We start from the raw sequence: 26,931 nt of genomic DNA, 5'->3' as shown, positions 1-26,931 counted from the left end.
TTACTATCTTGCCTATCTCAAGAAACAAAATATGATAAAGGGGGAGAAAGAGTTGCTTTCTTGAACTTCTCTAATTTGTTAGCTAGCATGATGTAGAACTTATTATCTTGAACATTATAAAGAAATGCTATCTTGGAAAGAAAAGCAAATATGCTAACTTGCACTTGCTAACTTACTACCTTGCATATCTACAACTTGATAGCTTGAATGTTTTAAGCATGACGTAACACTTGCCAAATTTTCTAACTTACAAATTGCATGATGATAAAACTTCATGTTTTTCATGCAACGATTTGAATTTATGTTTAAACACATGAGAATTGTACTTCTCCTTTTTGTTGATGATAAAACTCGATATTATGTTTTTCATGCAATGAGTTGAACTTATATTCCAAACACATGAATAATTGGACTTCTCTTTTTTGTTGACGACAAAGGGGGGAAAGTATGTTGATTTCATGCATGATTTGATCATGACATATTTACTTAGATTTTTAAATCCAAGAGTTTCTATCAATAAAGCATATTGATAGGGGGAGTTTGGTTAAACTCCGAGAGTTAAGTTTAACTCTGTCATTAATTGGTTGTCATCATCAAAAAGGGGGAGATTGTTGAATCTCGTATTTTGATGATGAAACCAATTGATAATTGTGTTAATGTTTTAATCTGTGTTTTGAGTGACGCAGGATGCTTCGATCAGGATGAGACAATTAAAGCAGGAAAATTCATGTTGGGCCAGAGGAACATGTCAGAAGATTGGACGTCGGGCCGATGGATCGGTCGACGTATCGACAGAAGGCTTCGGGCTATGGATTCGGGCATCGGGCCAAGAAGAATGGAAATTATGCCAAGGATATCGAAGTTGCAGAGTCAACTGGCCGATTGGGCAATAGGCCGCAAGAGAGGACGATGCGCCGAAGAATCGGACGAAGCGTCGAGAGACCAATGACATGTCGGACAACTTGATTAATGCTTAGTATTAATTGTCTAGATCGAAGTTTGTTTTACATGTGCAAGATTAACTACGATAGCAAGGCATGAAGTAAAATGAAGTCCCGGAGTCAAGGACGCGATCACGTTGGGAGTTCGAGAGTTCGTCGGAAGTCCGAACGTTCGTCGGAAGTTCTGGAGGAACCAACCGAGAAGTCTCGGAGCTTGCCAGAGAAGCTCATCGGAACTCGCCAAGAAGATCATCGTGAAGTCCAGGAGCTTGCCGAGAGTCCGTCGGAACATTGCCGAGAGATCGTCGGAAGTTCGTCGGAAGATCACCGGAAGCTCGTCGAAAGAATAGACTTACGGACTTTGTTTAGCTTAGAATATGTCTTAGGAATCGTAGTTAGCACGTAATTGGGCTTGGATTGGGCCAACATAATTACGGGCCAACTAGACCCATGTAAGAACTATGTTGGGCCTAATAAGAAGCCCAAACAATGCCCCAAGAAACTTCATCGTCATGGCATAGTCTTCGAGACTGTGTTAGGCGATGGTACCACCAGTCTAGGCGATGGTATCGCTAGTCTAGGCGATGGTACCACCCAGCACTGGCCCCCAAGCGGTGGTACCGCCAAACCTAGGCGGTGGTACCGCCCAAGGCAGTGTCAGCGTCAAACTGACACTGGGCGATGGTACCGCCCATGCTTGGGGAACCCGGGATGAGATGTTTTTAGGCTCCAAGTTTGAATCAACTTGAAGCCTATAAATATCCCCTCTCATCCCTGGTTAAAGCACACAAACACAGAGAGCAAAAAAGGAAAGAAACATTGTAGAAATCACTTTAGAAATTCCCTCCTCCATTCTAAGTTTAGAATTCTGTAAGAGGAGTGTGAGTGCTTGTTAGTGTTGTCTCCTAAACCCCTATTAAAATGAGAAGAGAGGTGTAAGAAGGAATTAGTCTTCGCCTATTGAAGGAAGACCTCTAGTGGACGATGGTGACCTCGTCGAAGGAGGAAGCCAAAAGTGGATGTAGATCGAGATTGATCGAACCACTCTAAATCTCGATTTGCATTTACATTCTGCTCTTTATCTTATCTGCAAACTGCATTCATTGCTTTACACCAACTATACTTCTGTTTTGATCTTAAGTTAAAGTTCTTTACGAAACTTGTATATGTGTGTGTGTTTGTATACATATATATACGTTTGATCTTAAGTTAAAGATCATCTCAGTTTGCAAAAAAAAAGTCCATCAATAGTCTGCCAACAGTGGTGTTAATTGCCTATCATCCGTGAGGGCAGAGATAATCAACTAGCAATCAGCTGGAGACTGAAAATCTACCAATATTATGATGAACTTCAGATAGATCTACTAGTCATGACCTGCTGAATTTTAACAATCATCAATTATCTACCCAAAAAGCTGTTGACACCAATCTAGTGATCAAGGTCAGAAGGAAGCGAGATGGGGGGCACTTGCCACTCCCGGGGCCTCTGAAATGGCCAAAACATACCACAAACCTCTTGAACAGAAACAACCACCAAAACATACTACAATGTCCACTATCAGTATAAATTTTTTTGTTCATAACTTTGTCCTGTTCCTCCTATCAACAACATTATTATATAAAAGAAAAAGTTGAATAATTCATTTCTCCAAAACTACTGCACGTATTCCAAAATGGTTGTAATCTTCAAATAGTCATCGAGATCTAACATCTTAAAAATAAAATCTATTAGTCCACAGTTTTCATATCTGATATTTTCTAAATTTAATTGGTTCTCTTCCATTTACATCATTTCTAAAATTGCAACACATCCGTTCCCTCCTAATAAACTAAGATTTTTCCAGAAATCATCATTGCAGCAACTTATTTTTCTTTCCTTGCTACATATACTATGAACCAGATATCACATAGATTTAAGATGAAAGGCTTAAAGGTCCTATCCGTACCTCTCTTAAATGCCAAAGTCCAAGACATCTCAGCACAGAAGCAACAAGCGAGCACAAAGAGATGGGATGCACAGGATCGATCAATCTTGGTATTTCAGAAATGTTGACTCCTGTATCACATGACATACGTAGCAGTCAGAGAAAGTAGCTAGAATCACGTCAAAGCGGATTATGGATGAAAACTGTTCCAGTTTCAAAGAGCATCTTATCAATGTTGACATGCCTAAAATTATGTTAAACTAACTTGCCTCTGAGATGGAAACTAACAGTTGTACTCTAGTGCTGCTTCCACCAAATGCAGCTGCAAGGGTTTCCTTCACATTGATGAAGTCTTGCATTAACAAAATTTCAATGTGAAGTCGTGGATTGAAGTAAGCACCATTCTCAGAATGATGATCATGTAGTAAAGAGGAGGAAAGCATACTGGAGAAAGCATTCATGACAAATTCATGTGATCTGATATGGATTGTAAAGGCTCAACACATAGAAGAAAGGAATGGATGCTGACAAATCATATACTCTGCTTGCATACTGGCTTATACATGGGGAGTCATTGTATATGCAAGGAACCACAAAGTATAAGCATCCATAAGAAAACATAATTTGTCTGAACAAGGGAATCAATGAAAGAGGAAATTACAATCCTTCACTCCAATAAGATTGTCAAAATTATTTCATTTTTTCAGCTTAATATATTTTGCCAAGGAATAGATACAAGAAAGCTAACGTCAACACCGTTTCTTCCCATTTAACCAAATGTTGCATATTCTAGTTAGTTTAAAAGACAGAAATACACAAACTCTAACAACTTGAGGTGATCATATGCATTGAGACAGAAAACAATATTCTGATAGTCTGATGTATACGACCTTGAATATCAGTTTCTGACCACATATCAATCATACTTCCTTTCAAAAGAATGTCAACATTCACACTTTGTCCCATTTATAAGAAAAAAATTCTTTTACAAAGGTAAAGCACTTGCATAAATATATTAACTCCATATCAGAATTGTACCTAGAGCCATTTTGTTAAACCTTTTAAGACTCATTTGTGATGCATAGACATGGGTATCAGATCAGATATAAAAACAATGTGAACATGCCAATATATTCAATTTTGAATCAAGAAAAGTATAAAATATACCATGGAAGTAAAAGATACTTCAAACACATAGCAACATATACTTCAATGGTACTTAACTAGCATGCAAACCGAAAAAATTTATTTCAACAAACAGAATTTAGAGAAATGTAAAATAACAAGGACTTCTGATAATTGATGTTAATGATTATCAATAGAAATGACATTAAACAGTTGTCCAATCATATATCCATCTTGCCTAAAATCAAGTTCTCCAAAAAGTATCGCAATGTATTCTAAAAGTATCCAACAATATTACTAATTTCTTCCAAAAACAGATACTCTGAGAAAGTGCCTCTACCTATCTAAGAAGTATCAAGTATCTCAGTTATGGCAAGCAATTTTAAGAATCTGTATTTCATAATTGTCATGAACCTCATGGAATACCTTTTATCACCCTTGTAAAATTAACAAAAAGGCTCCTCCAAATGCTTTATCACCTACGTTCACTCTCATACTTTCCCAAATGCTTTATCACCTAAGTTCTTTCTCATACTTTCAAATGATATATAATCCTTTATTGCTATCTTACATTTCCTTTTAACATCGTTTACATTACCTGATATGAAATGTAGATAATGCTGGTCATATCTGAAAAGTTATTTTAAGATACTCCACCAAGTTGCAGTTCACCAGACACTGAATTTACATCAGGATGTAAGACAATTACTCACTGATAAGCAATAATCAGCCTCAAGATTATTAGAGTTCTGTGTATGGAATCCAGGCAATCAAGCAACAGGTGGCAAGCAGCTTGTCCAAAGTCATACTTAGCCAACTCATTAATCCAGTGCGCCCTTGGCTGGGCACATCAACAATAAGTGATGCCACAAACCCAGCTAACTGAGAGGCAAAATTAGATTTTAGATCTTCAATTGATCCCAAAAAAAGCTGAATAATCTGGTGTAGTTCTATGAGGAAAATCTTGCGACCAAACAGTGTTCGTTACATAGTCCCACTGTCAAGAAAAAACCTACATTCGTATAAGAATACAGTGAATAGTGATAACGAGAAAATACAAATAATTCATCATAACTGAAATGGTTAAACATCTAGAGTTGGACAAGATTGCAGGTATTTGAAGTACGAAAGCACAGTTATGATAATCGGAGCTCTTAACTGATGAAGAATATTTGTCTAATTAAAAAGTACAAATTCCAATAATAAACTAGAGGAAGAAATTCCTAGTCAACATTGAAATTAAAGGAGCTAGATACAAAACCAGATATATTAAAAAGAGAAGTGATATGTGGATTCAAAGTATAATGAGACTAAAAAGAATTAAAGGTTGGGGTCAACTAGAGAAGACTTCTGCGGAAGCTGCATAGTATGGTGAACGGCAAGCTAAAAGTGGGGGAAAAGGGAAAACCATTTTCAATGAACCTTTAAGGAAATCCAAAGTAGAAAGATAGCATATGTAACCGACAGATTGCCTTTCATGTGGTGTACTAGGGCAAGCATTTACAAATGCCAACCAATGTGATCATAATTATCTAGTTGCAACAAAGTCAAAAGGAACATGATTACCAGATAAAGCTTCACTAGAATTTGAACCTTACCAATCGTCCGGAAGGAAGTACAAGACACTATTGTCAATGAACACAAACTGGGACAAGAGGATGATTGACATGCAAATTGAAGAGTGCAATGTGTATGTCTATGAAGATGAGAAAACAGGATATAAATTACTTGAGTTCACCTATTCTGCAACCATGTTTGCTAATACCTTACAAAAAATGAGTAAAAAATGGGAAGAAGAGGGAACCAAAGAAGACAATGTACAGAGAGCAATGCTTATATTAGTAGATGGTGAGCAAACATGAATATATCTATACTTACATGTTTTTGAACTAGATTTGCTGAAGTAACTGTAACCCAAAGACTTTCATCCGTCTGCAAGACAATAAGCTTTGGATGATAACATGCAACACCTTTTCTGTTTCGATCTTTTCCAAAGGCTATTACATCTGGGAAAGGGGGATAACTGCAAACAAAAAGAAATAAACATGAAAACCAATTCGAGCTACTAAATAGATATATACTTTTCATCATAAATGAAATGAACTTAACTAAGCATAGTCATAGAAAGATACATACACCAACAATAGGTTTGGATAATTAAAAAATGGTGCTGGAGTCCTCCTGTCATGGCAAGCACTCCAACATCTTTCTCATATTTTCAAATGGTAAATGATCCTTTATTGCTATCTTACATTTCCTTTGAGCATCCTCTACATTACCTGATAGAATTGCGAGATCATATTAAAATATTTGTGAATGGCTGAGAGATATAACACACCAAGAAACATCACATGTAAATGTTGCAATAAAAACTCGAAGCAGTGTTTTCACTGGATGAAAAAGCTCAGGCAGAGTGACTCCATCACAGTGAACAGATGTGCCAGGACCAATGGGCTTGAGACGGTTCAGAAAGAATGTGCTGCCATCTGAATAACTGACTACCCCGTCATCATCTGGATGGAGTTCACAATTATGAACTTCCATGATTTCAACTGCATTTATGGAGGAGTTTTTGTGCTCAGCACTCAGAACATTTGCATTAGAACTAACCACCTTTAGTGTAATATTAATCCGCCAATCATCTGTCTTACAGCATCCCTCAGAATCCGGAGAAGCAGGGGATCCAATTTCCAAGGCTAATGGAAGTGTTACATGTTTTTCTTGTTGCAAATCAAGAAAATTCCTCAGGTAGGATACTGGATCGGAGCTGGCAAGTATACTTCTCAGCTAGTTCACCAGAATGAAATGATCTTGGGGCCAAAGGACCGTGCTCCAACGTGGAGAGTGAATGATTCTCACGAACAGCCTTGACCCCAGAGAAAAAGACCCTATTCACGGGAAACCCACGCTTAATTCTACAACTATGACTTGATCCACTTATGCAAGAAAACAACATCTCATCCCCGACTGACAATTCTGCTACCGGGCCTTGCTGGACCCTGCGACCATTAATTTAGACGCCATTGAGAAAAACCCTAGCGTTCGAGCACTGCCTTACGGCTTGAAAGCCTCGCCTGATCTCGCGGATATGGGAACGACGGGGAAAAAGGAAGCCATCGATCAAACGGAGTTTACGATCGGATCCATCAAGAAATATCTGGCAATGACGGTTGCTGATGCAGCGGTGGAGGAGGACGAGATCGCAATGGCGGCGCCGCCGGCCGACGGTGTAGACCCGGTCGGATCGCAGGCAGATGAGATCGCCGGCGGATGAGATCGCTGGCGGGTTCCCCGAGGGGTCGAAGGTGAACGAAGCCCAAACTAGAAGATTGGGATTCGTGCTACGCTCCACAATCGCTGTTGCGCTCATTGCATTCCATGAGAGAAATGAATCAAAGAAGCATAAAGAACGCCAAGAATCATCAGAATAACGAACAGGAATCAAAGAGGACTGAAACAGCAACGGACACCGATTAAAGAAACAAGAAAATCACCAGAAACTACAAGAAAAGAAAGAATCAATGCGAGGATGGTAGGAAGGCGAGGGGATTGACACGAGAAACCGATGAAGCAGACAAGGAATTGAAAGAATGATGGAACCCTAATTCCCCAAATCAAGAAAGGCACTAGAAATTCCAAGAAAAGAAATATTCAATGTGAGGATGACAGCAACGAGAGGGGATTGATGCATGAAAAGAACGAAGCAATGGAGGAATTGAAAGAATGATGGAGCCTTAATTCCCGCTCGTCTGGTCTTTGTTGAGGTGCTATCTTGGAAGTTTTGGGCGCGCCTAATGGACGACCAATCGGACCCGAAAGGGACCGGCCTTCTGAGTTATATATACATCGAGCCGCTCGACCACCGACATCGCGACTGTTGCAGGACATGGAAACAGCGTCAGCAGCAGACGCCCCCGAGCCCGAATCTCAACGCAAATCTGGCAGGCGGAATCTTCCTGGACATGTTTTGGACGATCGATTGCGTTGTCGGGTGGAGTTATTCTATGGCGAGTCGGGTTCTCCATTCGGGTCAAGCATTTCGCTCCTCGAGGATACAATCGGGGCTCGAACAGGCAACCATGGATCAGCCATGCCCTGACAAAGCTGACCTGACTCATCTCGCACGCCAGATGAGGTTGGACCTGACCCGACATGTGCTCTTGGACTCTTAGTAGCTCATCACAATCGAACTCGATCTACTGCAAGTCCCTAACACGATTAGTGCATCGCCCTGCTATTAACTCGATCTACTGTCGGAATCGTGTGTAAACATCAACGGAAGAAACATTTTTCACCATCACGGAGCCAAACTAACTTACAAATTTGATGCAATTGTTTGTATTGTCAAGTAATTGGGCTCAATCGTTTTGTGGATATATCAGATTAGTACTAATGATTTATCAGAATTTGCCTTGTTCCCTCAAAGTCACTTGTCGCTCGCATCTCGCTGCGGAAAACCACAGCCAGAGATGTAATATGTGAGCCCACAGTGGCAAGGCGAACCGCGACCAATCAATGATACTTCAGGCTCCAAGCTGTGTTGTCATTGCAGCCCTACACTTGATGATGTGATGGAGGAGGCGAGCTCGCAGCCATACGTTGCAGGATGGGCTATCCAAAATCTCATCTCTTCTCCTCCTCCGCTCGATCACCCACTGCGTCCACGCACCACAAACTTCCCTCCTCTTATCTTCCCCTTCTTATAAGCTCCCCTGTTTCACTTCTGCTGCTGCCGCTTCCCATCCTCTCACCGGCATGGCCTCGGCGACGCTCACGGCGGCCAATGCCTGTCTTCAGGTTCTCCTTTCCTACTGCTCTCACTTAAAAGAATTCAAATTGCAGATTAGTTCCAGCTTCTGAGAGCTCTTACATGTTGCATCTGTGGCGGCAGGGCAAGGGATTCTCGGACTTCTCGGGACTAAGGAGTGCTTCCTCTTCGATTCCCTTGAGAAGGATCAACTCCTCCGATGACTTCCTTTCCGTCGTCGCTTTTAGAACCTCAGCGGTGAGCTATTTTTCTCTTGCACTTCCTCGTATGTTTCCTGCACGGCTTAACTACTACTTCTTAGTGTTCAACATATCGTCCAGTGAATTCAATTTGAAGTGACGATTGCCATGGTGGATAGTAAAATCGTCAGTATCACCGATTGTTCTAATGAGTTTCTACCTCACTGTATATCTCATGTAAGAAGATGCAACCTTTAGGGAATGCTGTGTTAAGGTATCGAACATAGGTGGGGGGCGTAAGAGCGATGCTTCACGTACAGAACTGTAGGTCCCAATTAGAGGATGTGGGGCATGTCACCCGGGCACGACCGGGTTTGGAGTTGGAGAATTTGCACTACTTGGGACCCGAATCCGAAATCGAGTCAGTACAAGAAAGCATTGCTCAGACAAGTAGTATATATATAATATATAATAATTATGGCGTACGATTGTATCTTAGTGTTAATTTATGCAGTGTTATAGGATATGTCGATGATTGTAGGATATGGAATAATTTATTAGTAATTGCCACATAATTTATACATTTGGTCCAAATCTTTGGCTACTTCAGTCGTTTAATTTGTTCTTCTTTCCCGGCGGGAAGCCTGACGAAATGATTATGGGTTTCTCTGGTGGTGGTGGTGGTGGTGGCGGCGCCGCAGGTGGGCAGCAGCGGAGGGTACCGGAAGGGCGCGGCGGAGGCGAAGGTAAAGGTGGCCATCAACGGGTTCGGCCGCATCGGGCGCAACTTCCTGCGGTGCTGGCACGGGCGCAAGGACTCGCCCCTGGACGTGGTGGCCATCAACGACACCGGAGGCGTCAAGCAGGCCTCCCACCTCCTCAAGTACGACTCCACCCTCGGCATCTTCGAAGCCAACGTCAAGCCCGAGGGTGACTCCGCCATCTCGGTCGACGGCAAGGTCATCAAGGTCGTCTCCAACCGCAACCCCGCCAACCTTCCGTGGGGGTATGTTCACGTCCCTTCCTCTCACTGCGTGCATGCTCATTCGTAGATGGTTGCAGTCAGTCAATACTGTTGGCGTTGTCTCTGTCTCTCCTGTGTGTGCAGTGAGTTAGGAATAGATTTGGTGATCGAAGGGACGGGGGTGTTCGTGGACAGGGAGGGAGCAGGGAAGCACATCCAGGCCGGCGCCAAGAAGGTGCTCATCACCGCCCCGGGCAAAGGTGACATCCCCACCTACGTGGTGGGCGTCAACGAGGATGCGTACAACCCCGATGAGCCCATCATCAGCAACGCCTCCTGCACCACCAACTGCCTCGCCCCCTTCGTCAAGATCCTCGACCAGAAGTTTGGTGAGCCTTTCATCTTTGCTCTGCTAGCCTGCTATTACGAGATGTCATGACCTCTGTTTACAGTTGCATCATGTCTTTGTTTACAGTTGGATCCGAGGTTGAAACTATAAGAGGTCTTTTTAGTTTCTTCGAGTAGTATAATAATGACAGAAAACTTCCATTAATTCATTTCTATCATGAAAGGTGTCCTGTTCGTGTTTAAAGCATAGCCTGCTTTTGCTGCTTCTAAGAAACCTGCTCGTCATTCCGCTACATACCTTTCTTTATGATGAGATGCAACCTGTGGTCCAAGAATTAGAAGCTCTGTAGTTATATTTCTACCGATTTGTTCCTTTAGAGAGGTTATGTGCTTTTGAATCCATTGGATGTATGCTTCTTGAAGATATTGCGTATTTGTGTCTTCTGCATTGCTCTGCACCTTCTGCTGTCACACTCACATTCCCACAAAAGATGATACAGGGGATGGACACAAGAAATTTGAACTCTTCAAATTTTGAGTGTACAGAGGAACTTCTCAAAACATTCTTTCGGGAGCATTAAATTCATTGCATCACATGAAACCATAAATCCCATATTAGATTAACTGATGAACTACAATTACTTAATGTCACTACTGTTTTTGGGGCCCCTTTTCTTTGGGCAGGTGAGCTACTGTTTCCTCTGAAGACACTCCTAAATTTTCTGTATAGATTAGGAATGGATTTCTTAGTTGTGATGTTAGGAAAGGATGGAGATAGGTCTGCTCACTAGGGGATAAATGAAATGGCTCATTTCCAGTGGGCAATGGTCTCATCAGTTAAAGACAATATGACAAAAAAAGACATTGTGATATCTCCATAACGAATCTTAAAGCTGTCAAAGACAAACACAATCAAGCATCTTGCAGAACATGTTCTGATTACTTACTACATTTCTGTTGTTATCAAGTTAAACTTGACCCTTTGCAGCTCGCTGAACATTGGAATGGAGAAGAGATGTCAAATAACTATGTTTATAGCTTATAAAACTTTGTTCTATTCTGCATGAGCATCAGGTAAGCTTCCATTAATGTCACTACACCAAGCATAGGACGATGCTAGTTGTACAAGACTCATGGTTCATATTTCTTGTCTATCAGAAATGTCATATAGGAAATTCTTCATGCCCTCTAAGCTCTTAATAGAAGAAGATAGGTAATCGTCACTCGACGAATTCATGCAGTAGTGCATTTGAGATTGACAGATACAGTATTGATCGACTCTCATGGTCTACTCATGCTTGTGCTAATTATATTGGGCTTCGTGTTTTGTGATCTTCATAGGGTATATTATGTGGTTTCAAATGTGTGATTCATGATTGCTGTTTTGAGTTTTCATGATGATATATAATAGCTAACTTATGAGATGTGCTATCGTTAGCTTTTCTTGTTGCATGGGAACGTAACATGGTTTCTGCCATCCAAACCCATGACAGGAATCATCAAGGGAACCATGACCACCACTCACTCCTACACCGGGGACCAAAGGCTGCTTGATGCGAGCCACCGCGACCTCCGTCGTGCGCGAGCCGCTGCGCTCAACATAGTCCCCACCTCCACCGGCGCCGCGAAGGCCGTCGCCCTGGTTCTCCCCTCCCTCAAGGGCAAACTCAACGGAATCGCCCTCCGTGTGCCCACCCCTAACGTCTCGGTCGTCGACCTTGTTGTGCAAGTATCCAAGAAGACCTTCGCCGAGGAGGTCAATGCCGCGTTCCGAGATGCTGCCGACAAAGAACTGAAGGGCATCCTCTCCGTCTGCGACGAGCCTCTTGTCTCCGTGGACTTCCGCTGCAGCGATGTGTCGTCGACCGTCGATTCGTCGCTGACCATGGTGATGGGCGACGACATGGTCAAGGTGATTGCTTGGTATGACAACGAGTGGGGCTACTCGCAGAGGGTTGTAGATTTGGCTGACATCGTAGCCAACCAGTGGAAATGATCGGGGCGCATGAGAATGGACGATTAAGTTGCCAGCTTTTTGCTTCTACTAGATTTCCTGCTTTCCCAAACACTGTGATGAGAAAGAAATCCATCTCTTTTCGTTCTTTCAGTATATTATCCTTGTACAACTCCACCTCCGCTCTCAGTAATCTGTATCACATAAACTCATCACCCATCATGGAACTGTAATGGGCTATCTCGGCTTTGAAAGTCCATGTCATGTTCTATGTGCTGCATTCAGTTTTATCTTTTATAGCTTGTTTCTCAGTCTCTTACAGGATCGATTTCGAAGTAGACTTTCTTCGATTACCAAAAGGAACCTAATGATTCTCTACAAAAACTTCCTCCTAAAATGTCCTCTATATATACATTTGGGGGTATAGATGCCATGATTCGACATCGATAAGTATAGAGTTCAATGTTGATGTTAGATGATTGCTTTTGATTTGATTAGGGAGATTATCCTACATGCAGCCGATCCCATCATAATCATCTTTGTCGTCAAATGCATGCATCCACAGGTTTACCAGATCGTGTGGAATGAACCAAACGAATACAGACTTGCTTGATGCTACCAGCATTTTCTGACACAAGGCCACATATCACCTAACATTGAGCGAAGTCAGAAGCAGGAACCTAACATTCCTCTGAATCAGATAGCAGTTTGAGATAGGTCAAAGCCAACCATGTAGTTAATGGGTGGACGAGCTGACTTGATCCTTTCTTACTGGCAACAATGGTCAGGCATTGCGGCATCACAAAGACTCAAAGTGAGGCAAAATTTTCAGCCTGTCTGACTTCCCAGCTCCTTGGGTCTCACTAGTGTTCTCTTCTGACTCTTTCCACTGGTCTTCTGCCTAGTTTCAGAGCTGCGGCTCTTGCCGCTACATTGCCTCTCCTCTGGAAACACTCCGTTCCTGGTCCATCATAAAGATTCACGAATCTCGACGATTAGCATTACCTAGCAATTCAAAGGTCAACGTTCAAGCTTCCTTGTGTTTCTCCTGCTCTGTCATACCATATATACAAATCACTATCAATTTCTGAAAGGTAGCAGTAGGCATGCAGTCTTATAGGACTTTTCACAGGTATTGGCTGGATTTCTCACAGGAATGGAACAATAAATGGCCTTCCTTTACTGCTTCAACGTTGCCAAGATTACGACACCTTGCGACTCAAATCTGTTCAGAACGCGTCATGTACAAATGGTTTGCATCTGGAAAAACATGGGGTCTCAGATTGCAGTCAGTGCCGTGGTTTCTATGTTGGTTAACAAACTGTACAAGTAAGAGAGATGTAATAATCAGTTCTACAAACTTTCTGCATCAGATGGTGCACTGATTCAGAAACGTCTTCTTTCTACCGTAACCTCAATCAGAGGGATCATAAACTGGTGAAAGTTGACTCCTATCCATCTCCGGGTAAAACTAGAATTCATAGCAAAAGGAAACATATCACATTCAGCGAAATAATTTGCTGTTGACTATGCACTGCATAACTCCATTTCTGTTTGCATCCGGCACCGGGAACCCACCCCACTGTACACCATTGACACCTCTGCATCACTGGAATTTATTGTAGGAGCCACCATGGACCATCTCGTCCTACACATACATCCACCCTCCTCAGGTCCTGTCTACAATGGTGACCTCGGAGGTGGTCCTTGGCATCAGCCTTTCATGAAGGCAGCCTATTTATTGCAGTCTAATCGACAGCACGTCTGCGCATCTTTCCAACTGTTGTGGGCTGTGGCGGTCCTCTCCGCTCTCTCAGACGTCCGTCCAACTCCTCCAACGCTGCAGCTTCCGCCCCTGGCTATCGTCCAAATGACCCTCTATAGGTAGCACGTCTCTACCGGGACGAGTTTGCATGCCATCATATTTTAATCCAGTGACCAGTCTCCATCAGTGTTTTCTCCCTTGCTCACTGGCCTTGTATGAAGTTTACCACTGCCTTCCATTCTCCTCTTGTGATGATATGACGAAGTTTCACAAGATTAAGGGTCAATGAGAAGTACTCGTGTATAGGAATTACAATTTGCAGGATGGAACACGGGATAGGACGTAGTTTGGTCCCGACTGTGATGCATTTATTCTCTGGAGAAAAAGTAAATGTCCATGAGAAAGAACACATCGATGAGGCCAGAAGTCCGGCTGATTGAACGCTCAGAAACTCAAGGACATATGACTTCTGCTGCATGATAATTATTCATGAGGGAGACGGGTGTGTTTGATACGTATGCACACTGTTCTCACTACAGCCACGTAATAGAAAAAAAGAGTACGAAAAGGCTCTATCACATGCATGCATTGAATCCCATAGCAATCAAAAACAGCCCGCCCATCTTTTTGTTTCTTTTTCTCTCTCTTCTTTAGCGAAAGATGGAAACGATGAGCAGAAAAGAATATTTATGTCATGGATTTTCTCAACCTAGTCCCCCTCTCACTACAGTTGATGTCATCTTCCACATTCCCATGCACCGTCCATGGCTTCGTATTAAACCCCAGTTGGTGTCACACTGCATCAACCAACTGCTAAGAGTAGATAGACTCCAGGAAACATAGATATTCCCTCTCTCTCTCTTGTTAGAAGATTTTCCATCACATAAAGTCTAGTTTGGGTGCTGCAAGAACTTTTAAAAGAGCCCTGTAATGCCCGTAAAGGAAGCTGCCTTGAAGAGACGAAACAGAGCAAGCTTGCCTCCCCAAACAAGTGTCTGCTCTTAAAATAATAGGAGAAAGGACGTCCCACGCACCAAGGCAAGTAAACACTCACAGACTTTGGGAGGGGAAGAAAAGGTGGACCTTTTTCTATTGACAAGGTTGTGAGATTCGAGGGAGACCTCTTGCATTAGTTTTTGGAGGCTTCTTGGTAGCGGATAGCGGTACCCAACTGTAGCGAAGGGGAGGCGATAAAGAAACCCAGCAGCACTCCGGCCTAAGCTTCAATGGCCAGAAACCTGAGGCAAAGCTACAGGACATAGAGCTGGACAGGTCAACTGATATCCACGTTCAAACAACCTCAGCCGAACCCCCGTGGACCCCCACCACCATGCTTGAACACCACAGGAAGCCAAGGGTTTCGATGAGCATTCAGTACCCCCACCCACTGAGTGCAGGAAAACCTGTTCATCTGTCTTCTTCTCAAGGCGTTTTCCATTCCCCATGCAACTTAGGGCTCCATTCACTCGCTCAGCGTGGGTCAATTACCACCACCTGTTAAGCCAAGGAAACGGCCAGAAGAGTGTCGGACGAAAGCAAAGTGCTGCTTTAATATATTGTCACGAGGACACCGAGATATGGGTGACAACCATATATGCCTTTTCCCTTCATCTTCTCCACCGAACCCAAGACCGAGAGGACGAAGAGTTGGTGGGCTTAATGGGATGGAGTGGGTTTTAGCTTTCACCACTTCACATGCCATGGGGCATTACTCTAGTGGAAAATGACATAATGCATGCATATGGTTGGGCGAAAGAAACATGTATCGGTAGTCTAAAGCAAGGCATGTGAGAGCTTTGCCGGTGGCATCTGATGCCATAAATGTGATGCACATCACTTTTCCTTTTGTCCTGCTCCATAGCCTTCAAGCTTAGCCGAGAAAAAAAAAATTAGAAGGAACAAAGAAGAGACGAGCAAAAGAAAAAGAAAATGTTCCAAGCCATGGAAGGTTTCCACAGACGCTTTATTATCTCTCTGCTCTGCACCCTCTGCGGCCACTTTGATACAGTGTTTCAAAAATGGTTCTGTAGGGCGATTGCCTGCAACTTTACGTCGAACTTTTCTCAGTGCTCAGAACAAGGTTGAATGATACAGTCCAAAACTATCCAATATCGGCACCACTGCATACAACTTCTGAGGCGCTGATTGAACCCCATGTAGTACTAATTGCCAACACGATTCAGGACCTCTGTACGTCGGTAAACGTAGACGAGGACAATCGACCTGTGAGTTCAAGCATGTACGAAATTTTCACGTCCAGTACATGGTATTAATTGTGCTTGGAAGAAGGCAATCGCACATGGCGCGTGAAGAACAACCAGCCCAAGTTGCGTACCCCATCATGTCACATGCATCTCCCGCGGTTGCTTTTATTTCCGCTGCTTCATGCACCAGTAGCTACTAATGGTAACTGTTCATGTCGACCACTGCTTCTCATCCGGATGAATAGAGATCGTTCCCAGGGTTAGACGATGAACAGTGTGGTCTCGCAGTAAAACTCCGGGGGGTAGGAGATCAAGGTGAATCGATCCTACAACTCGGATGCAGGAGACGAACTCGTACCCACATGCTGCACAGTTAAATACTTCGAATATGGTGTCTCTACGATGGTATATTCATATATATGTAATCATCTAGCTTTGACCAGATTCATCGCAATCAAATGCGCTTCCCGATGAATATGTATGAAGCGTTAGCAACGAGCGGAAACGTCATTGAAGCTCCTGCAGATGTCGCAGGCATCAAACCTCGGGGCTCATTCTGGATTTGTAAGTCAAATATATCTATGTATGTATAATATTATATATATCCTATAGAATGACTCAAGATTACCATGGAGAATTCATGAGACCTCTTCCACCAAACAAACAATCCGATCACCAAATTCATGAGATCCTCCCTCCACCAAATGCCCCCACCCGAAACCTAAAAGCAAAAGAGGAAGTGATAATGGCACCACGGTGCGGAAATAATGGATGGCATGAGATAAAAGGAAGTCTCCCCATGAAACACCACCCAACACCTTCTTCCTTGGTTGTCTCAAACAAAATTAGTGGCGGAGTGCAGTGCATCCCATCTGTCGGCCTGCACGGCTTAGCCATGACACTAAGCATCCATTAACTCCTGACCAAATCACATGAGGCGGCATCATATAATACAACCAGAATACTGCCACTTTTGGTGTTTCCCCCCATGTCATTATTCTCTGCTATAAAGCCTATATAATAATGGAGCATATCCTGAACCCACCATCCATTACTTGTCTATAGTACACAGTCCGTGACGGGCCCCACGAGATCTTTCCCTTTCCCTTGTGTGCCCTGCCTCACCCCCGTGGCCCTCTTTATTAGGGTCATCTAAACGACAATAATAATTATCGACATATAATAATCATGCTGCAGTCTTCAAATAATTCTCCATACAAACACCGTAATCGGATACCCAACAGCTGGAGAGGCTAAAAGAATCCTCCTACAGCAAAGAAAGGGTTCGCTCGGAAGAGATCCCTTCAAATCCCAAATTTGAAGGCAGAGACACAAATGCATCGTGAGCTAATTTTGTGATAAGAAAACCACAGAACATAAATGCTTTAAATCTAGAAAATCTTTAGCAAGAAATAAATGTGCAGGTCTTACAAAGAGAAGTCCATACATAACAGGACTCATAAAAGGGACAGAAACGGACGGCCGAGATTTTCACGACATCGCGATCTGAAGGCACGCGTTCTTAGCGGAACCACACGCTGGACACGCGTCAATCATTGATTCGCAGATCTTGCATAAGCAAAGGTGCCTGCAGGGGAGCAGCAGAACGCACACGTCCCTTTCGCCGCACGACCTGCACGCCGCCCTCGGCCGCCGGCGGACCTCCTCCGCCTCCGTCGCCGGCGACGAAGCGTGCCTCCTATCCGCCACCGCCGAACGGCATGACTGGGCATCGTCGTCGGTGTCGCCGTAGCCCTCCTTGACCTGGGCGGCCGCGGCGTTGTGGAGGAGGACCTGCTCGAGATTAGCCCGCAGGCTGGCGGCGACGGACTCGTTGTTTTTGGCAACACCGAACCACAGCTCTGTCTCCGCGGTCAGCTGGCGCACCGTCTCCTCCAGCTCCGCGTTCAACCGCCGCGCATTCTCCAGCTCCGCCTCCTTCTCCCTCAGCCTCTTCGCCACCCGCTGCTCCACGCACCATAGCAGCGCCTTACAATGCCTATTCCGCACCTCCTCCAGCCCACTCCGCAGTCGTTCCCTCTTCAAACGGATATAGATATTGATGATTTTGGCACCGTAAAAGACAAAGAACAAACAAAAGTACTTGCAGAGACGGAAAATAAGAGGATAAGATAGTCGTAATACCTGAAGGCGGATGAGTTCATCGATCTCGGCATTCTGGTAAGAGAGATGGGAGACGAGATCTTGGGTGAGAGGGGACGCGGGCCGACCGCTGGTGGAGGTACCGCCGGAATCGAGCAGGCGGGTCTGATGACAGCCGGGGGCGGATAAGGCGGCAGCAACAGCCCTCTCCGGGACAGCTGTTACCGTCGCGAGGTTAGGGTAGCAGAACGGCGGCAAGACGGACTCGAGGTTAGATTGCAGCACCACCGCGGGCGGCTCTTCCCGCGCCCGCTTCCTCGTCCCGGAGGCAAAGCATGTAAGCTCGCTCTGGGGATCACTGAACACGGTGGCATTGTTAACGCCACCGAGGTGGGTGCTGTACCGGCCCAACATATCGTGATGTTCCAGCAGCATCTGGAGGTCTTCCATTACATTGTTCCCGGCCCTGCATATATATTGAAGCAAGGAACCAAGGTAAGTAATAGTACGGAGAAAAGAAACTGAAACCGAAACGCTTGGAATTATATGATCGACGCAATTACGTAATAAGCCTTCCTAAACTGAGCAGAGGTACACAGGATGCAGGATATGGAATCCCATGCGACAAGGAATGAATCGCTCGATAGCAAGTAAAAGTGGGAAGGCAAGGTTGGCTCACCGGCCGCGGAAATCCGGGGAGAAAGCAAAATTGGAGGGATACTGCGCTTGCACGGCCATGATCTTTTCTGTACGTGGTCGATCCAAATCAGGCTCCCACCACCACCACTAGGTTATGCCTCGCCGCTGCTATAAGCTGTAGATAGCGGAGGAGGAGGACAGATTCATTCGCGAGCGAGAGAGAGAGAGAGCGAGAGAGAGAGAGAAGGGGGGGAGGGTGAAGGAAAAGTATGAGATGGGAGATGGACGAAATGGCGTAAGGAAGGCGTGGTGGTGCACTATTTATACACTCACGAGACGAGAGAAAACGGGCAGAGTAATTGTTTACTGATAAACCATGTAAAGAAAATGAGGTTACGAGTTACTATTTTGATTATGAATTTTCCTCGGAGTTTGGGTACTGACAGTCGCACGTTGCGGACATCAATGAAGACGCCGGAGAGAGGCGGTCAAGCCAACAGCGAAGAGACGATGCACAGGAGATACGGAGTTGGGGGGTCGCCCTATCTCCCACACCTTTCAGCCATTGCTTTTTCCGTATCCGGTCGATTAGAACGATGAATCCTATCCTTGCCGCCGAGAAGAAAAGGCGGATTGTTAGGAGAGGGATCGCAGTCCATTATTATAATTCATGCTGCCCGTTTTTGTCAGCTTCGTGCAGGTAATACTGGGCATCTATTTTTCAGCTTTGTCTGCCGGAGAGAAGTGCCTGAATGGATGGGAATTCCCAGACGAGCTGTGTCGTTTTCTACTGAAGTTGATTGGCGTTCTGTCTCATTACAAATGTAAAAGACAGATTGTAATATAGAATACATGTTTGTTTGGATCGCTGGGACAAGTAAATCCGTGGATGCTTTCCATCGCAAGTTATCACAAGTCACAGGGACGATCATTTTAATTACCGGATTATGCGGAATAATCGAGAGTTTAAATCACAAAATCATATTACACATATTAAATGGAGAGTTTTAAGCTCTCCATTTAAGACAAAGATCATGATTTTTTATGTGATTGAGTTCGTTGATGAAACAAAATAATCAAGATTTAGAAAGCGTTTAATTATTGATTCGGTGCACGAAATCCACAGGCTATCGGATTGGATGCCTTCTGTAACCTTTCGTACTGAAATTTGTCTGTAATCGGATCCACACACCAATTCTAAATTTTCATACGTGTCTGTTCGATCAATATATTAGGTTTATTTTTTGAATAAAAATAAAAAAAAAGTATAAAATATGATGTCAGCAGAACAGAGGGTCTGACTTGATGCAGTGTATGAAGAAATTCAAATCAAATCAAATAAATTATCATTTGGGAACTTAACCAAAAGAAGCCAAATCAAGCGAACGTAAGATATTATGATTTGGTCTGATTTATATAGTAGAAGAATAAAGTCGAAAGGTTGTGTTTTGATAAAAAAAAGGAAAGAAAAAAATGGAACGCAGGTTGTCGCAGGACAGCAATTACAGAGTTCCCGCAAACTCAGTCGGTACGGGCAAAAGCTAATTGAAGTCCGTGCAGGAACCCAACCGAGCCACGTCCACATCACGTCGCCGGCGGGGACGTGTCCGTGCCTTGGCCACCACGGAAGCGTGGCGGTGCTGGGGGTCCGCCATCCCCAGTAAGTGGTGGTCTCAAGGAAGGAAGGAAGGATGGATGGATGGAGGATGATGATGATGCGGTGGTCGCTGCACTGATCGCTCGCCCTTTTAATGCTCCCCTCTCTTTTCCTTTTTCTTTTCTCTCTCTCTCTCTCTCTCTCTCGTTGACACCGCTGAATAGTCTTGTAATGATGATTCGTATGCTTCTGCTACCCACTGACCACCATTTGTACGGACGCCAAGACCAGGAAATGCAGCAGAGAAAGCTACAAAGTTGTGTCCAGAGAGAGAGAGAGAGAGAGAGAGAGGGGCATCTGCCATCACTGTTCTTGAGCTCCTGCTCTGTTTGTGTCTGCTGCTGTACATAGTTTATCTGTCCATGAATAGTATTAACCATTGCCATCGATTCATCTGCGGGCATACCAAGTGGGTGCTTTTGTTCTTACGTTAGAACTGCATCTGGAACGGCAACTCCGGCAGAGAGCCGTGAGGAAGGAAGGTGGGTACTGTTCCCGAGTCCTTTCACCTGTTTCCCTTTGCTTTAACTGCACACCTGCTCTCCTCGGGACTCGTAAAATTCCGTGCCTCCAGCAGCATCAGCCCTTCTTTTTTTTTTCTTCGTCTTCTTCGGCTTGCATGCAGTAAAAGACTTTGGAAAGGAGGGATAAAAGAAAGTATTCATTCATGTGCATGCATGCATGCATAGGATGAAAAAGCACAGTGGACCAGGATTCATCAAACGCAATGGAGACCTGTCCTTCACGCTGTATATGCTCAACGAAGAAGCCTCAGCCACGACAATGCAGTGCAACGCAATGCAAATGAAGGATCATGAAGTTTCACCGAATTGTCATGTTCTCCCTCGCCAGTTTCTGGTGACACAGCATCAATACTTTTCTTCCGGGAGACAACCTCTCACGTCTCGCCGGTGAACCCAGCAATGGATTGGAAGGGAGGGCTCGGTTTGGGTTGGCGTGGCTTAGCGAGCAATGGCTTTTGTCGCCACCGCCCACGTTGCATTCTATTAGAAATCTACTTGTCTCCTTTCCCCTAGTGTATTCTTTCGCTATCGCTCCATCACATGCGAGGCATGGTCTCCAAGGCGTCACATGTACGTCCATGCCGGAGCCAACCAAAGAGGACAACGTATCTCTTCACCTCACCTGTCTCTTTCCGGTCTTACATATCATCTAATCCAATCTACTTGACACTGCTCATCCTTGCCAACTCCGCAAGCCTTCCTCCTTCAACCAACTCTACTACGTGGGAGTTGAACCTTTGTGGTCTGACACTGGCCCTTTCCCCGACCTAACACCGAACGAGAAACACGATGATGCATAGACCTAATGGATGAAGGAAAGAACAAGCAGGTGATATATCATTTAACTCTTTGGAGATTAGGATGCCACGAGCTCCCCTCATCCACACGGCCTTGTATTCGATGGGACGGTCAGTGACATCAACGGGAATGGGAATCTGGAGCCAAGTATATGTCAGCTTCCATGGTCCGATGCCTTGAGTGAAGGGGCAATGGAGGATGGACTTGGGTAGAAGAAGCATAGTTGTTCAAGCAATTAAGAAGGATTAATTGTGATGGATCCCGTAACATCTTCCTAGGGGAAGAGTATATATAACCTTAATACTCGTGATAATGGTAGCCTGATCTACTGCTAATCACAACTTATTGCAAGGAAATATATTTATTCTTCTCGGCCATTGACTATAATTTTCTTTAGATATAAAACATCTTTTAACAATGCATGCTAGCTTAAACTATGATCGAGCACGTTGATGACGATTCGATTGAGATGTTTTGTACGATTGTATAATCCACTGACGTGGGGCCCATAAGGTGGGTTTGGGGTCAATTAGCAATGAAATAGAAAGGGGTGGGATGCAATGAACAAATATAGCCTTCAATGGGGCTGCAATCTTATAGCGAGTGATCGCAGCCTCCATGTGAAATATCTGCGAAGCAGAGGATAAGGAGAGAGAGAAGATTGATGAGCGCAGGGGCCACATAAATTGAAGGGGATTGATGACCTGCTTCACCACGCGAAATCGTACATATCCATCTAATGTCTCTCACTGAGTGGTGCTTTTGCCTCCAAATGTCATCAAGATCTCTCAATCCGGCACTTGCCATGCTGTTCCTGCTCTCGATTGAGTTTGACTTCCTTTCCAGGCAAGACAAGAAAGGTATACAAAGTATAGTGACTTCAGAATCAGGCAATATAAATCTACCCTACAATAATGAAAGTGCCATAATGGACTATCAATATAACAAACAATAAACAAAGGTACCGATTCCTTGGTAACCCAAGAGTCAATCAATCTGTCATCTCGTCCAGCCTCATCACAACCACTGGATTGATTCATCGAGCGAGCAGACCAAATAAATATCGAAATACGCGATGAAGATAAATAATGATATGCGGTTTCCTATTCTTGGATAATCAAATCTTGGGTAGAAAATTGACTTCAAACTATGTGGTTGGTCATTGCTGGTTATATGGTATATGCGTCACGTTGAATTATAATCTACGCTAAGATCCAATCGGAAACACTGTCCAAAATTAGGCCTAACTTGCCGACCAGACTAAGAACTGCATCTGGAAATAAAATTCAACCTTCAATTTATACTATCTATAATTTAGTCAAATATGCATACTATCGATCTTACGTTATATAAGAACAAAAACAAGATTGTCGTAATAGAATTAGCTGCTGGATCGGAATCTTATCATGCATGACTGTACTTCTTCTTGGAATTGATTGTGTATCTTATTCACTTTATTTTAAATCTGTGCTTATTCTTTGTCTTATTTCGTCGTCAAATTAGCTATGATGATAGCTTTTATGACATCCTTTTGACTAAAATAAGCTAATTTTATCTTAAATCGAATCCTGGTGGCATTTTCTATATAGCGGTTAAATTTCTCTGATGATCTTTTGAGTTGATACGATAATTATGTTATTTACTTGCATATACATATCTGGAAGGAATAGTCTATTGCAACAAAGGGAAAATTTCTTTCTTGTCATGATTAAAGAGATCATTAGATGAAGGAAAATTATGCCCTACTTCAGAATGGAAATTCCTACCTGGAAAGATCAAATTTTGATTCCAATCTCAAGTGGAATTATAATAAGGTTCGATTGTTCCGTCCGTAGTACCACATATTTGTTGTCTCGGTTGGAATTATCATACACTCATATATATATATATATATATATATATATATATATATATATATATAAAACCAGGTCAGGTCATTGTGTGGTAACTTTAGAAATCTTCATGCGGACTTGTCCCTCTCAAGCCATTCTGCGTTAGCTGTTCACATGAAGACCGGGCAAAGCAGTGGCCGCCTGTGGTTGGCTTTTGGGTAGTGGATTGATGGCTTCCTTCCATGTATTGGTTTGCCCAAAAGGTGACATCCCCAGAGAGAGAGAGAGAGAGAGAGAGAGAGAGAGAGGTTTGCTTTAAATTTATGTATCGCACCACCCATCACGTCACGTAGGGCCGGACATGACCGCCTCCTCTCTCTGTCTCGCTCTCTATACAAACACAGAGACGGCATGGGAGAACAGAAAGGGATGGCCATGGCTGTCTGCTTTGTCCTGTGGTGGTGACGGAGTTCTCCCCCGGCATGCACTTGCAGTGGTCCTCTCTCTCTTCCAACTTTGATCAAAAGTGACAACATCTCCGTCGGTTTCCTCGTGGATTCCGTCCTTGGGAAACCCATCGAGAGGGCTCCTTTACCATCCGGACTTTTCCTTTCGACCTGATGTGTATACCCTGCGGCCTTGCTCGGAACGGACCCTTGGGTGGCCACAGACGCCGAGTCCAAGACGTAGAAATAATCCATGGTAGATAAATGTCTTTGTTCTCTCGTGATGTACACATCAAAGAAACTAATGCTAGCAAAGATGTTGGATGCGTTGACAACTCCACATTGGCTTCCACGGCACGCATGTCATTGACCTTCTCGCTTGCTGTATGTATATCTCCAAACGTCAGCAGGGAATTAGCAGAAAGATTAGGGTTAGGAGTAACTGATAGGGAAAAGAACAAAGACTCATGCAACCTTCGTTTTTGACTGAAACAAAAAACAATCCATCTCCATCGTCCTGCCTTGAAACGGTAGTAGACTTCTTTGGTGGACTTGACTAATGATTTTTCAGCAAGTTGATGATAACATCATGGATTAGTTGTCTGCTCCAACCACAGCTCATGGCATTCAAACCCTGCGTCTTCCTCGCCGTTGATCGTGCCACTTTCCATACCAATTTGGCAGCCCATAGGAAATAATGACAAACCTCATCTGTAATCTCCACCGAGGAAGAAGAGTACAAGCGTGCAAGAATGCTTGATTCCGTTTATATTGCTTCCACCATATCCATAATGAATCCGACCATGAGAACAGCAAAAGGATAAAGAGGAACACGCAGCGTCCCTTCCTCCCTCCCTGGGTCTAAAATGGATGACTTAGAATTAGCATGCTTAATCTCGCTAGATCTTTCAGATCCAACATGCGAATCCATCATGTCACACCAGGAGGATGGGCCATCGTGGTTCGCAATCACCGCACGTCAATCGGCACGATCGCCATCCTTGTCTTGATCAGCTTTGGACCAAAGCACGAGAGTAGGTTTGGACCTGCGAAGGCTATCGGTTTCCTTCTTAACTTATTGTGGTCTCTCGAGATATATTGTATGAAAATAATACACATAGCCTCCGCATCGGTTTGGTTTTCCGATTGAGGTGTAATGTTGTTTTCAGTTCACAAACTTTGACCACTGTAGTGGGCTGCATCGACTTCCGAATGAGACCATTGAGAATATGGTTCTAATCAATGAAGGAAATTTCGTAAATCCTTCTCGGCTGGCCTTCATCAACAATGTTATGATTGTTAACACGAATAATATGTGGTATGATTTCCAGCCGCCTGCCTGCCACAATCATATAACACTATTCTTGTTGCTCGTCATCAATACAGCAAATATGTCGAAAGATATGCAGGTAATGGCCTCCTGTTATTTCATCTTGGTGCATGCTTCTCTAGCATAGGGTTGGTTGCCACGGTGCAATCGTAGTCTTCTCGACCAAAATACGATTCTTCTTATCATGTTTGCAAGTATATCTCCTTCATGACGTAATGCATATTTTTTTCTTTCAAATAATTTAAAATATTGCATAAACATAAATAAATTAATATGCATGCTAAAAGAGTATGCACAAGTCGCATGGCTGTTATATTCCCCTCCTGTATATACGTGCACGACGCATGCAACGCCATCGTAAATGTGCAGGATATGCGCCGTGAACATATGCGACATCACCTAAGCCAACCCCTTCCTATTGATCTTAACACTGTTTGGTAGAACATCGACCATCGAGAGGAACCCTAGATGTTAAAAACAAGACAAGCAACGAGAAGGGAACATAACGAAGCCATCAGTGCAAGAAGTCATTAGGTAATCGCCAAACAAAAGATACAAGATCGAGGATTGATGAAACGATGAATCGTAAGAAGGGAGGCGGCGACCACGACCTTAATGGATCGGGACAACGAATGACGGCAAATCGTAGATAATTCCAATGGCAAGGTGCCTCGCAAGAACAGTATACAATGATCTAACACGCTGCCTAATCCATTATGTCACGTATCTTATTAGTCATAACGACGTCTGGGATTTGCTAAGCAAAGATCCTCGTCTGAGAAGATTAATTCAAGCTTCTCGCTTACTAAGTTTGGTAGAATGAATCGGTGGTTGAGGTAAGAACGGGTTGCATCTTAATCAAATGACGAACGCATCCTCATCAAACAAATATTTTGAGGATTGCATCAGTGAGAAGGAACTAAACTAAGCCTTACAACAAAAGTCACGAGAAGGAACTGGGCCCTACAACAGAGGTCACACGAGGCTAAAGAACAAGTAAAAGAAGAGGAACGGAATAGTCAACACCGCCGCCTTTGTTGTATTTTGCTGTATGTAATGGCAGTTCTGGTGGTTCACCTAAATGTCGTCTTCCAATCCTTCTCGTCTCGTTCTGCAATTTTTCAGGTTGTGTACAAGAAGGAAAAAGAAAGGAGACAAACCATGCTGGGAATTCCTCGAGTTTTACTATGATGGAGGGGAAGTGTTTTTTAGGCTCGAAAAGAACGGAAGAAAGGAAAAGCATATAAAGACACTTCCATCCCTTTCTCCACCCAACCCCACATCACTCGCAACATTTCACATTTCCGTCGCTTTCCACAGCAAACGTCTCTGCCTCACAACTGGCCACCACACCAAATTCAAGGAGCCATCAATTACTCGTGAGAAAGAAAGAACAAGAGAGAACGATGTGCATATATATATATATATA

General features: G+C 43.7%; 2 protein-coding genes and 1 pseudogene across 2 annotated transcripts; 1 reads left to right on the top strand and 2 right to left on the bottom strand.

The window, feature by feature from the left end:
* Window positions 1–2,669: 2,669 nt before the first annotated feature.
* LOC135594769 (uncharacterized) lies at window positions 2,670–7,785 on the bottom strand (annotated as a pseudogene).
* Window positions 7,786–8,631: 846 nt separating this feature from the next.
* On the top strand, window positions 8,632–12,488 carry LOC135595561 (glyceraldehyde-3-phosphate dehydrogenase A, chloroplastic). The gene is made up of 5 exons (XM_065086636.1): window positions 8,632–8,788; window positions 8,883–8,996; window positions 9,640–9,944; window positions 10,047–10,291; window positions 11,744–12,488. The coding sequence occupies exons 1-5, from the start codon at window positions 8,747–8,749 to the stop codon at window positions 12,244–12,246; spliced, it is 1,209 nt and encodes a 402-aa protein (XP_064942708.1). The 5' UTR covers window positions 8,632–8,746; the 3' UTR covers window positions 12,247–12,488.
* Window positions 12,489–17,545: 5,057 nt separating this feature from the next.
* Window positions 17,546–19,471, bottom strand: LOC135595560 (probable BOI-related E3 ubiquitin-protein ligase 2). The gene is made up of 3 exons (XM_065086635.1): window positions 18,956–19,471; window positions 18,319–18,742; window positions 17,546–18,213 (listed from the first exon to the last, which is right to left on the bottom strand). Exons 1-3 carry the CDS (start codon window positions 19,012–19,014, stop codon window positions 17,665–17,667), a joined length of 1,032 nt encoding a protein of 343 aa, XP_064942707.1. The 5' UTR covers window positions 19,015–19,471; the 3' UTR covers window positions 17,546–17,664.
* Window positions 19,472–26,931: the final 7,460 nt, after the last annotated feature.

This window comes from Musa acuminata, chromosome BXJ1-10 (genome assembly GCF_036884655.1).
Source record: "Musa acuminata AAA Group cultivar baxijiao chromosome BXJ1-10, Cavendish_Baxijiao_AAA, whole genome shotgun sequence".
Lineage (NCBI taxonomy): Eukaryota > Viridiplantae > Streptophyta > Magnoliopsida > Zingiberales > Musaceae > Musa > Musa acuminata.
Note: the sequence above shows the minus strand (reverse complement) of the source record. Positions and strands in the feature narration are given on the sequence as shown.

Excerpts from the sequence above, each read along its gene's own strand:
- LOC135595561 (XM_065086636.1), top strand. The coding sequence starts at position 8,747 with ATGGCCTCGGCGACGCTCACGGCGGCCAATGCCTGTCTTCAG. Across the intron at positions 8,997-9,639 it reads TCGCTTTTAGAACCTCAGCG|GTGGGCAGCAGCGGAGGGTA; the intron begins GTGAGCTATTTT and ends GCGGCGCCGCAG. Across the intron at positions 10,292-11,743 it reads GATCCTCGACCAGAAGTTTG|GAATCATCAAGGGAACCATG; the intron begins GTGAGCCTTTCA and ends AACCCATGACAG.
- LOC135595560 (XM_065086635.1), bottom strand. The coding sequence starts at position 19,014 with ATGGCCGTGCAAGCGCAGTATCCCTCCAATTTTGCTTTCTCCCCGGAT. Across the intron at positions 18,743-18,955 it reads TCCCCGGATTTCCGCGGCCG|GGCCGGGAACAATGTAATGG; the intron begins GTGAGCCAACCT and ends ATATATATGCAG. Across the intron at positions 18,214-18,318 it reads ATGAACTCATCCGCCTTCAG|AGGGAACGACTGCGGAGTGG; the intron begins GTATTACGACTA and ends ATCCGTTTGAAG.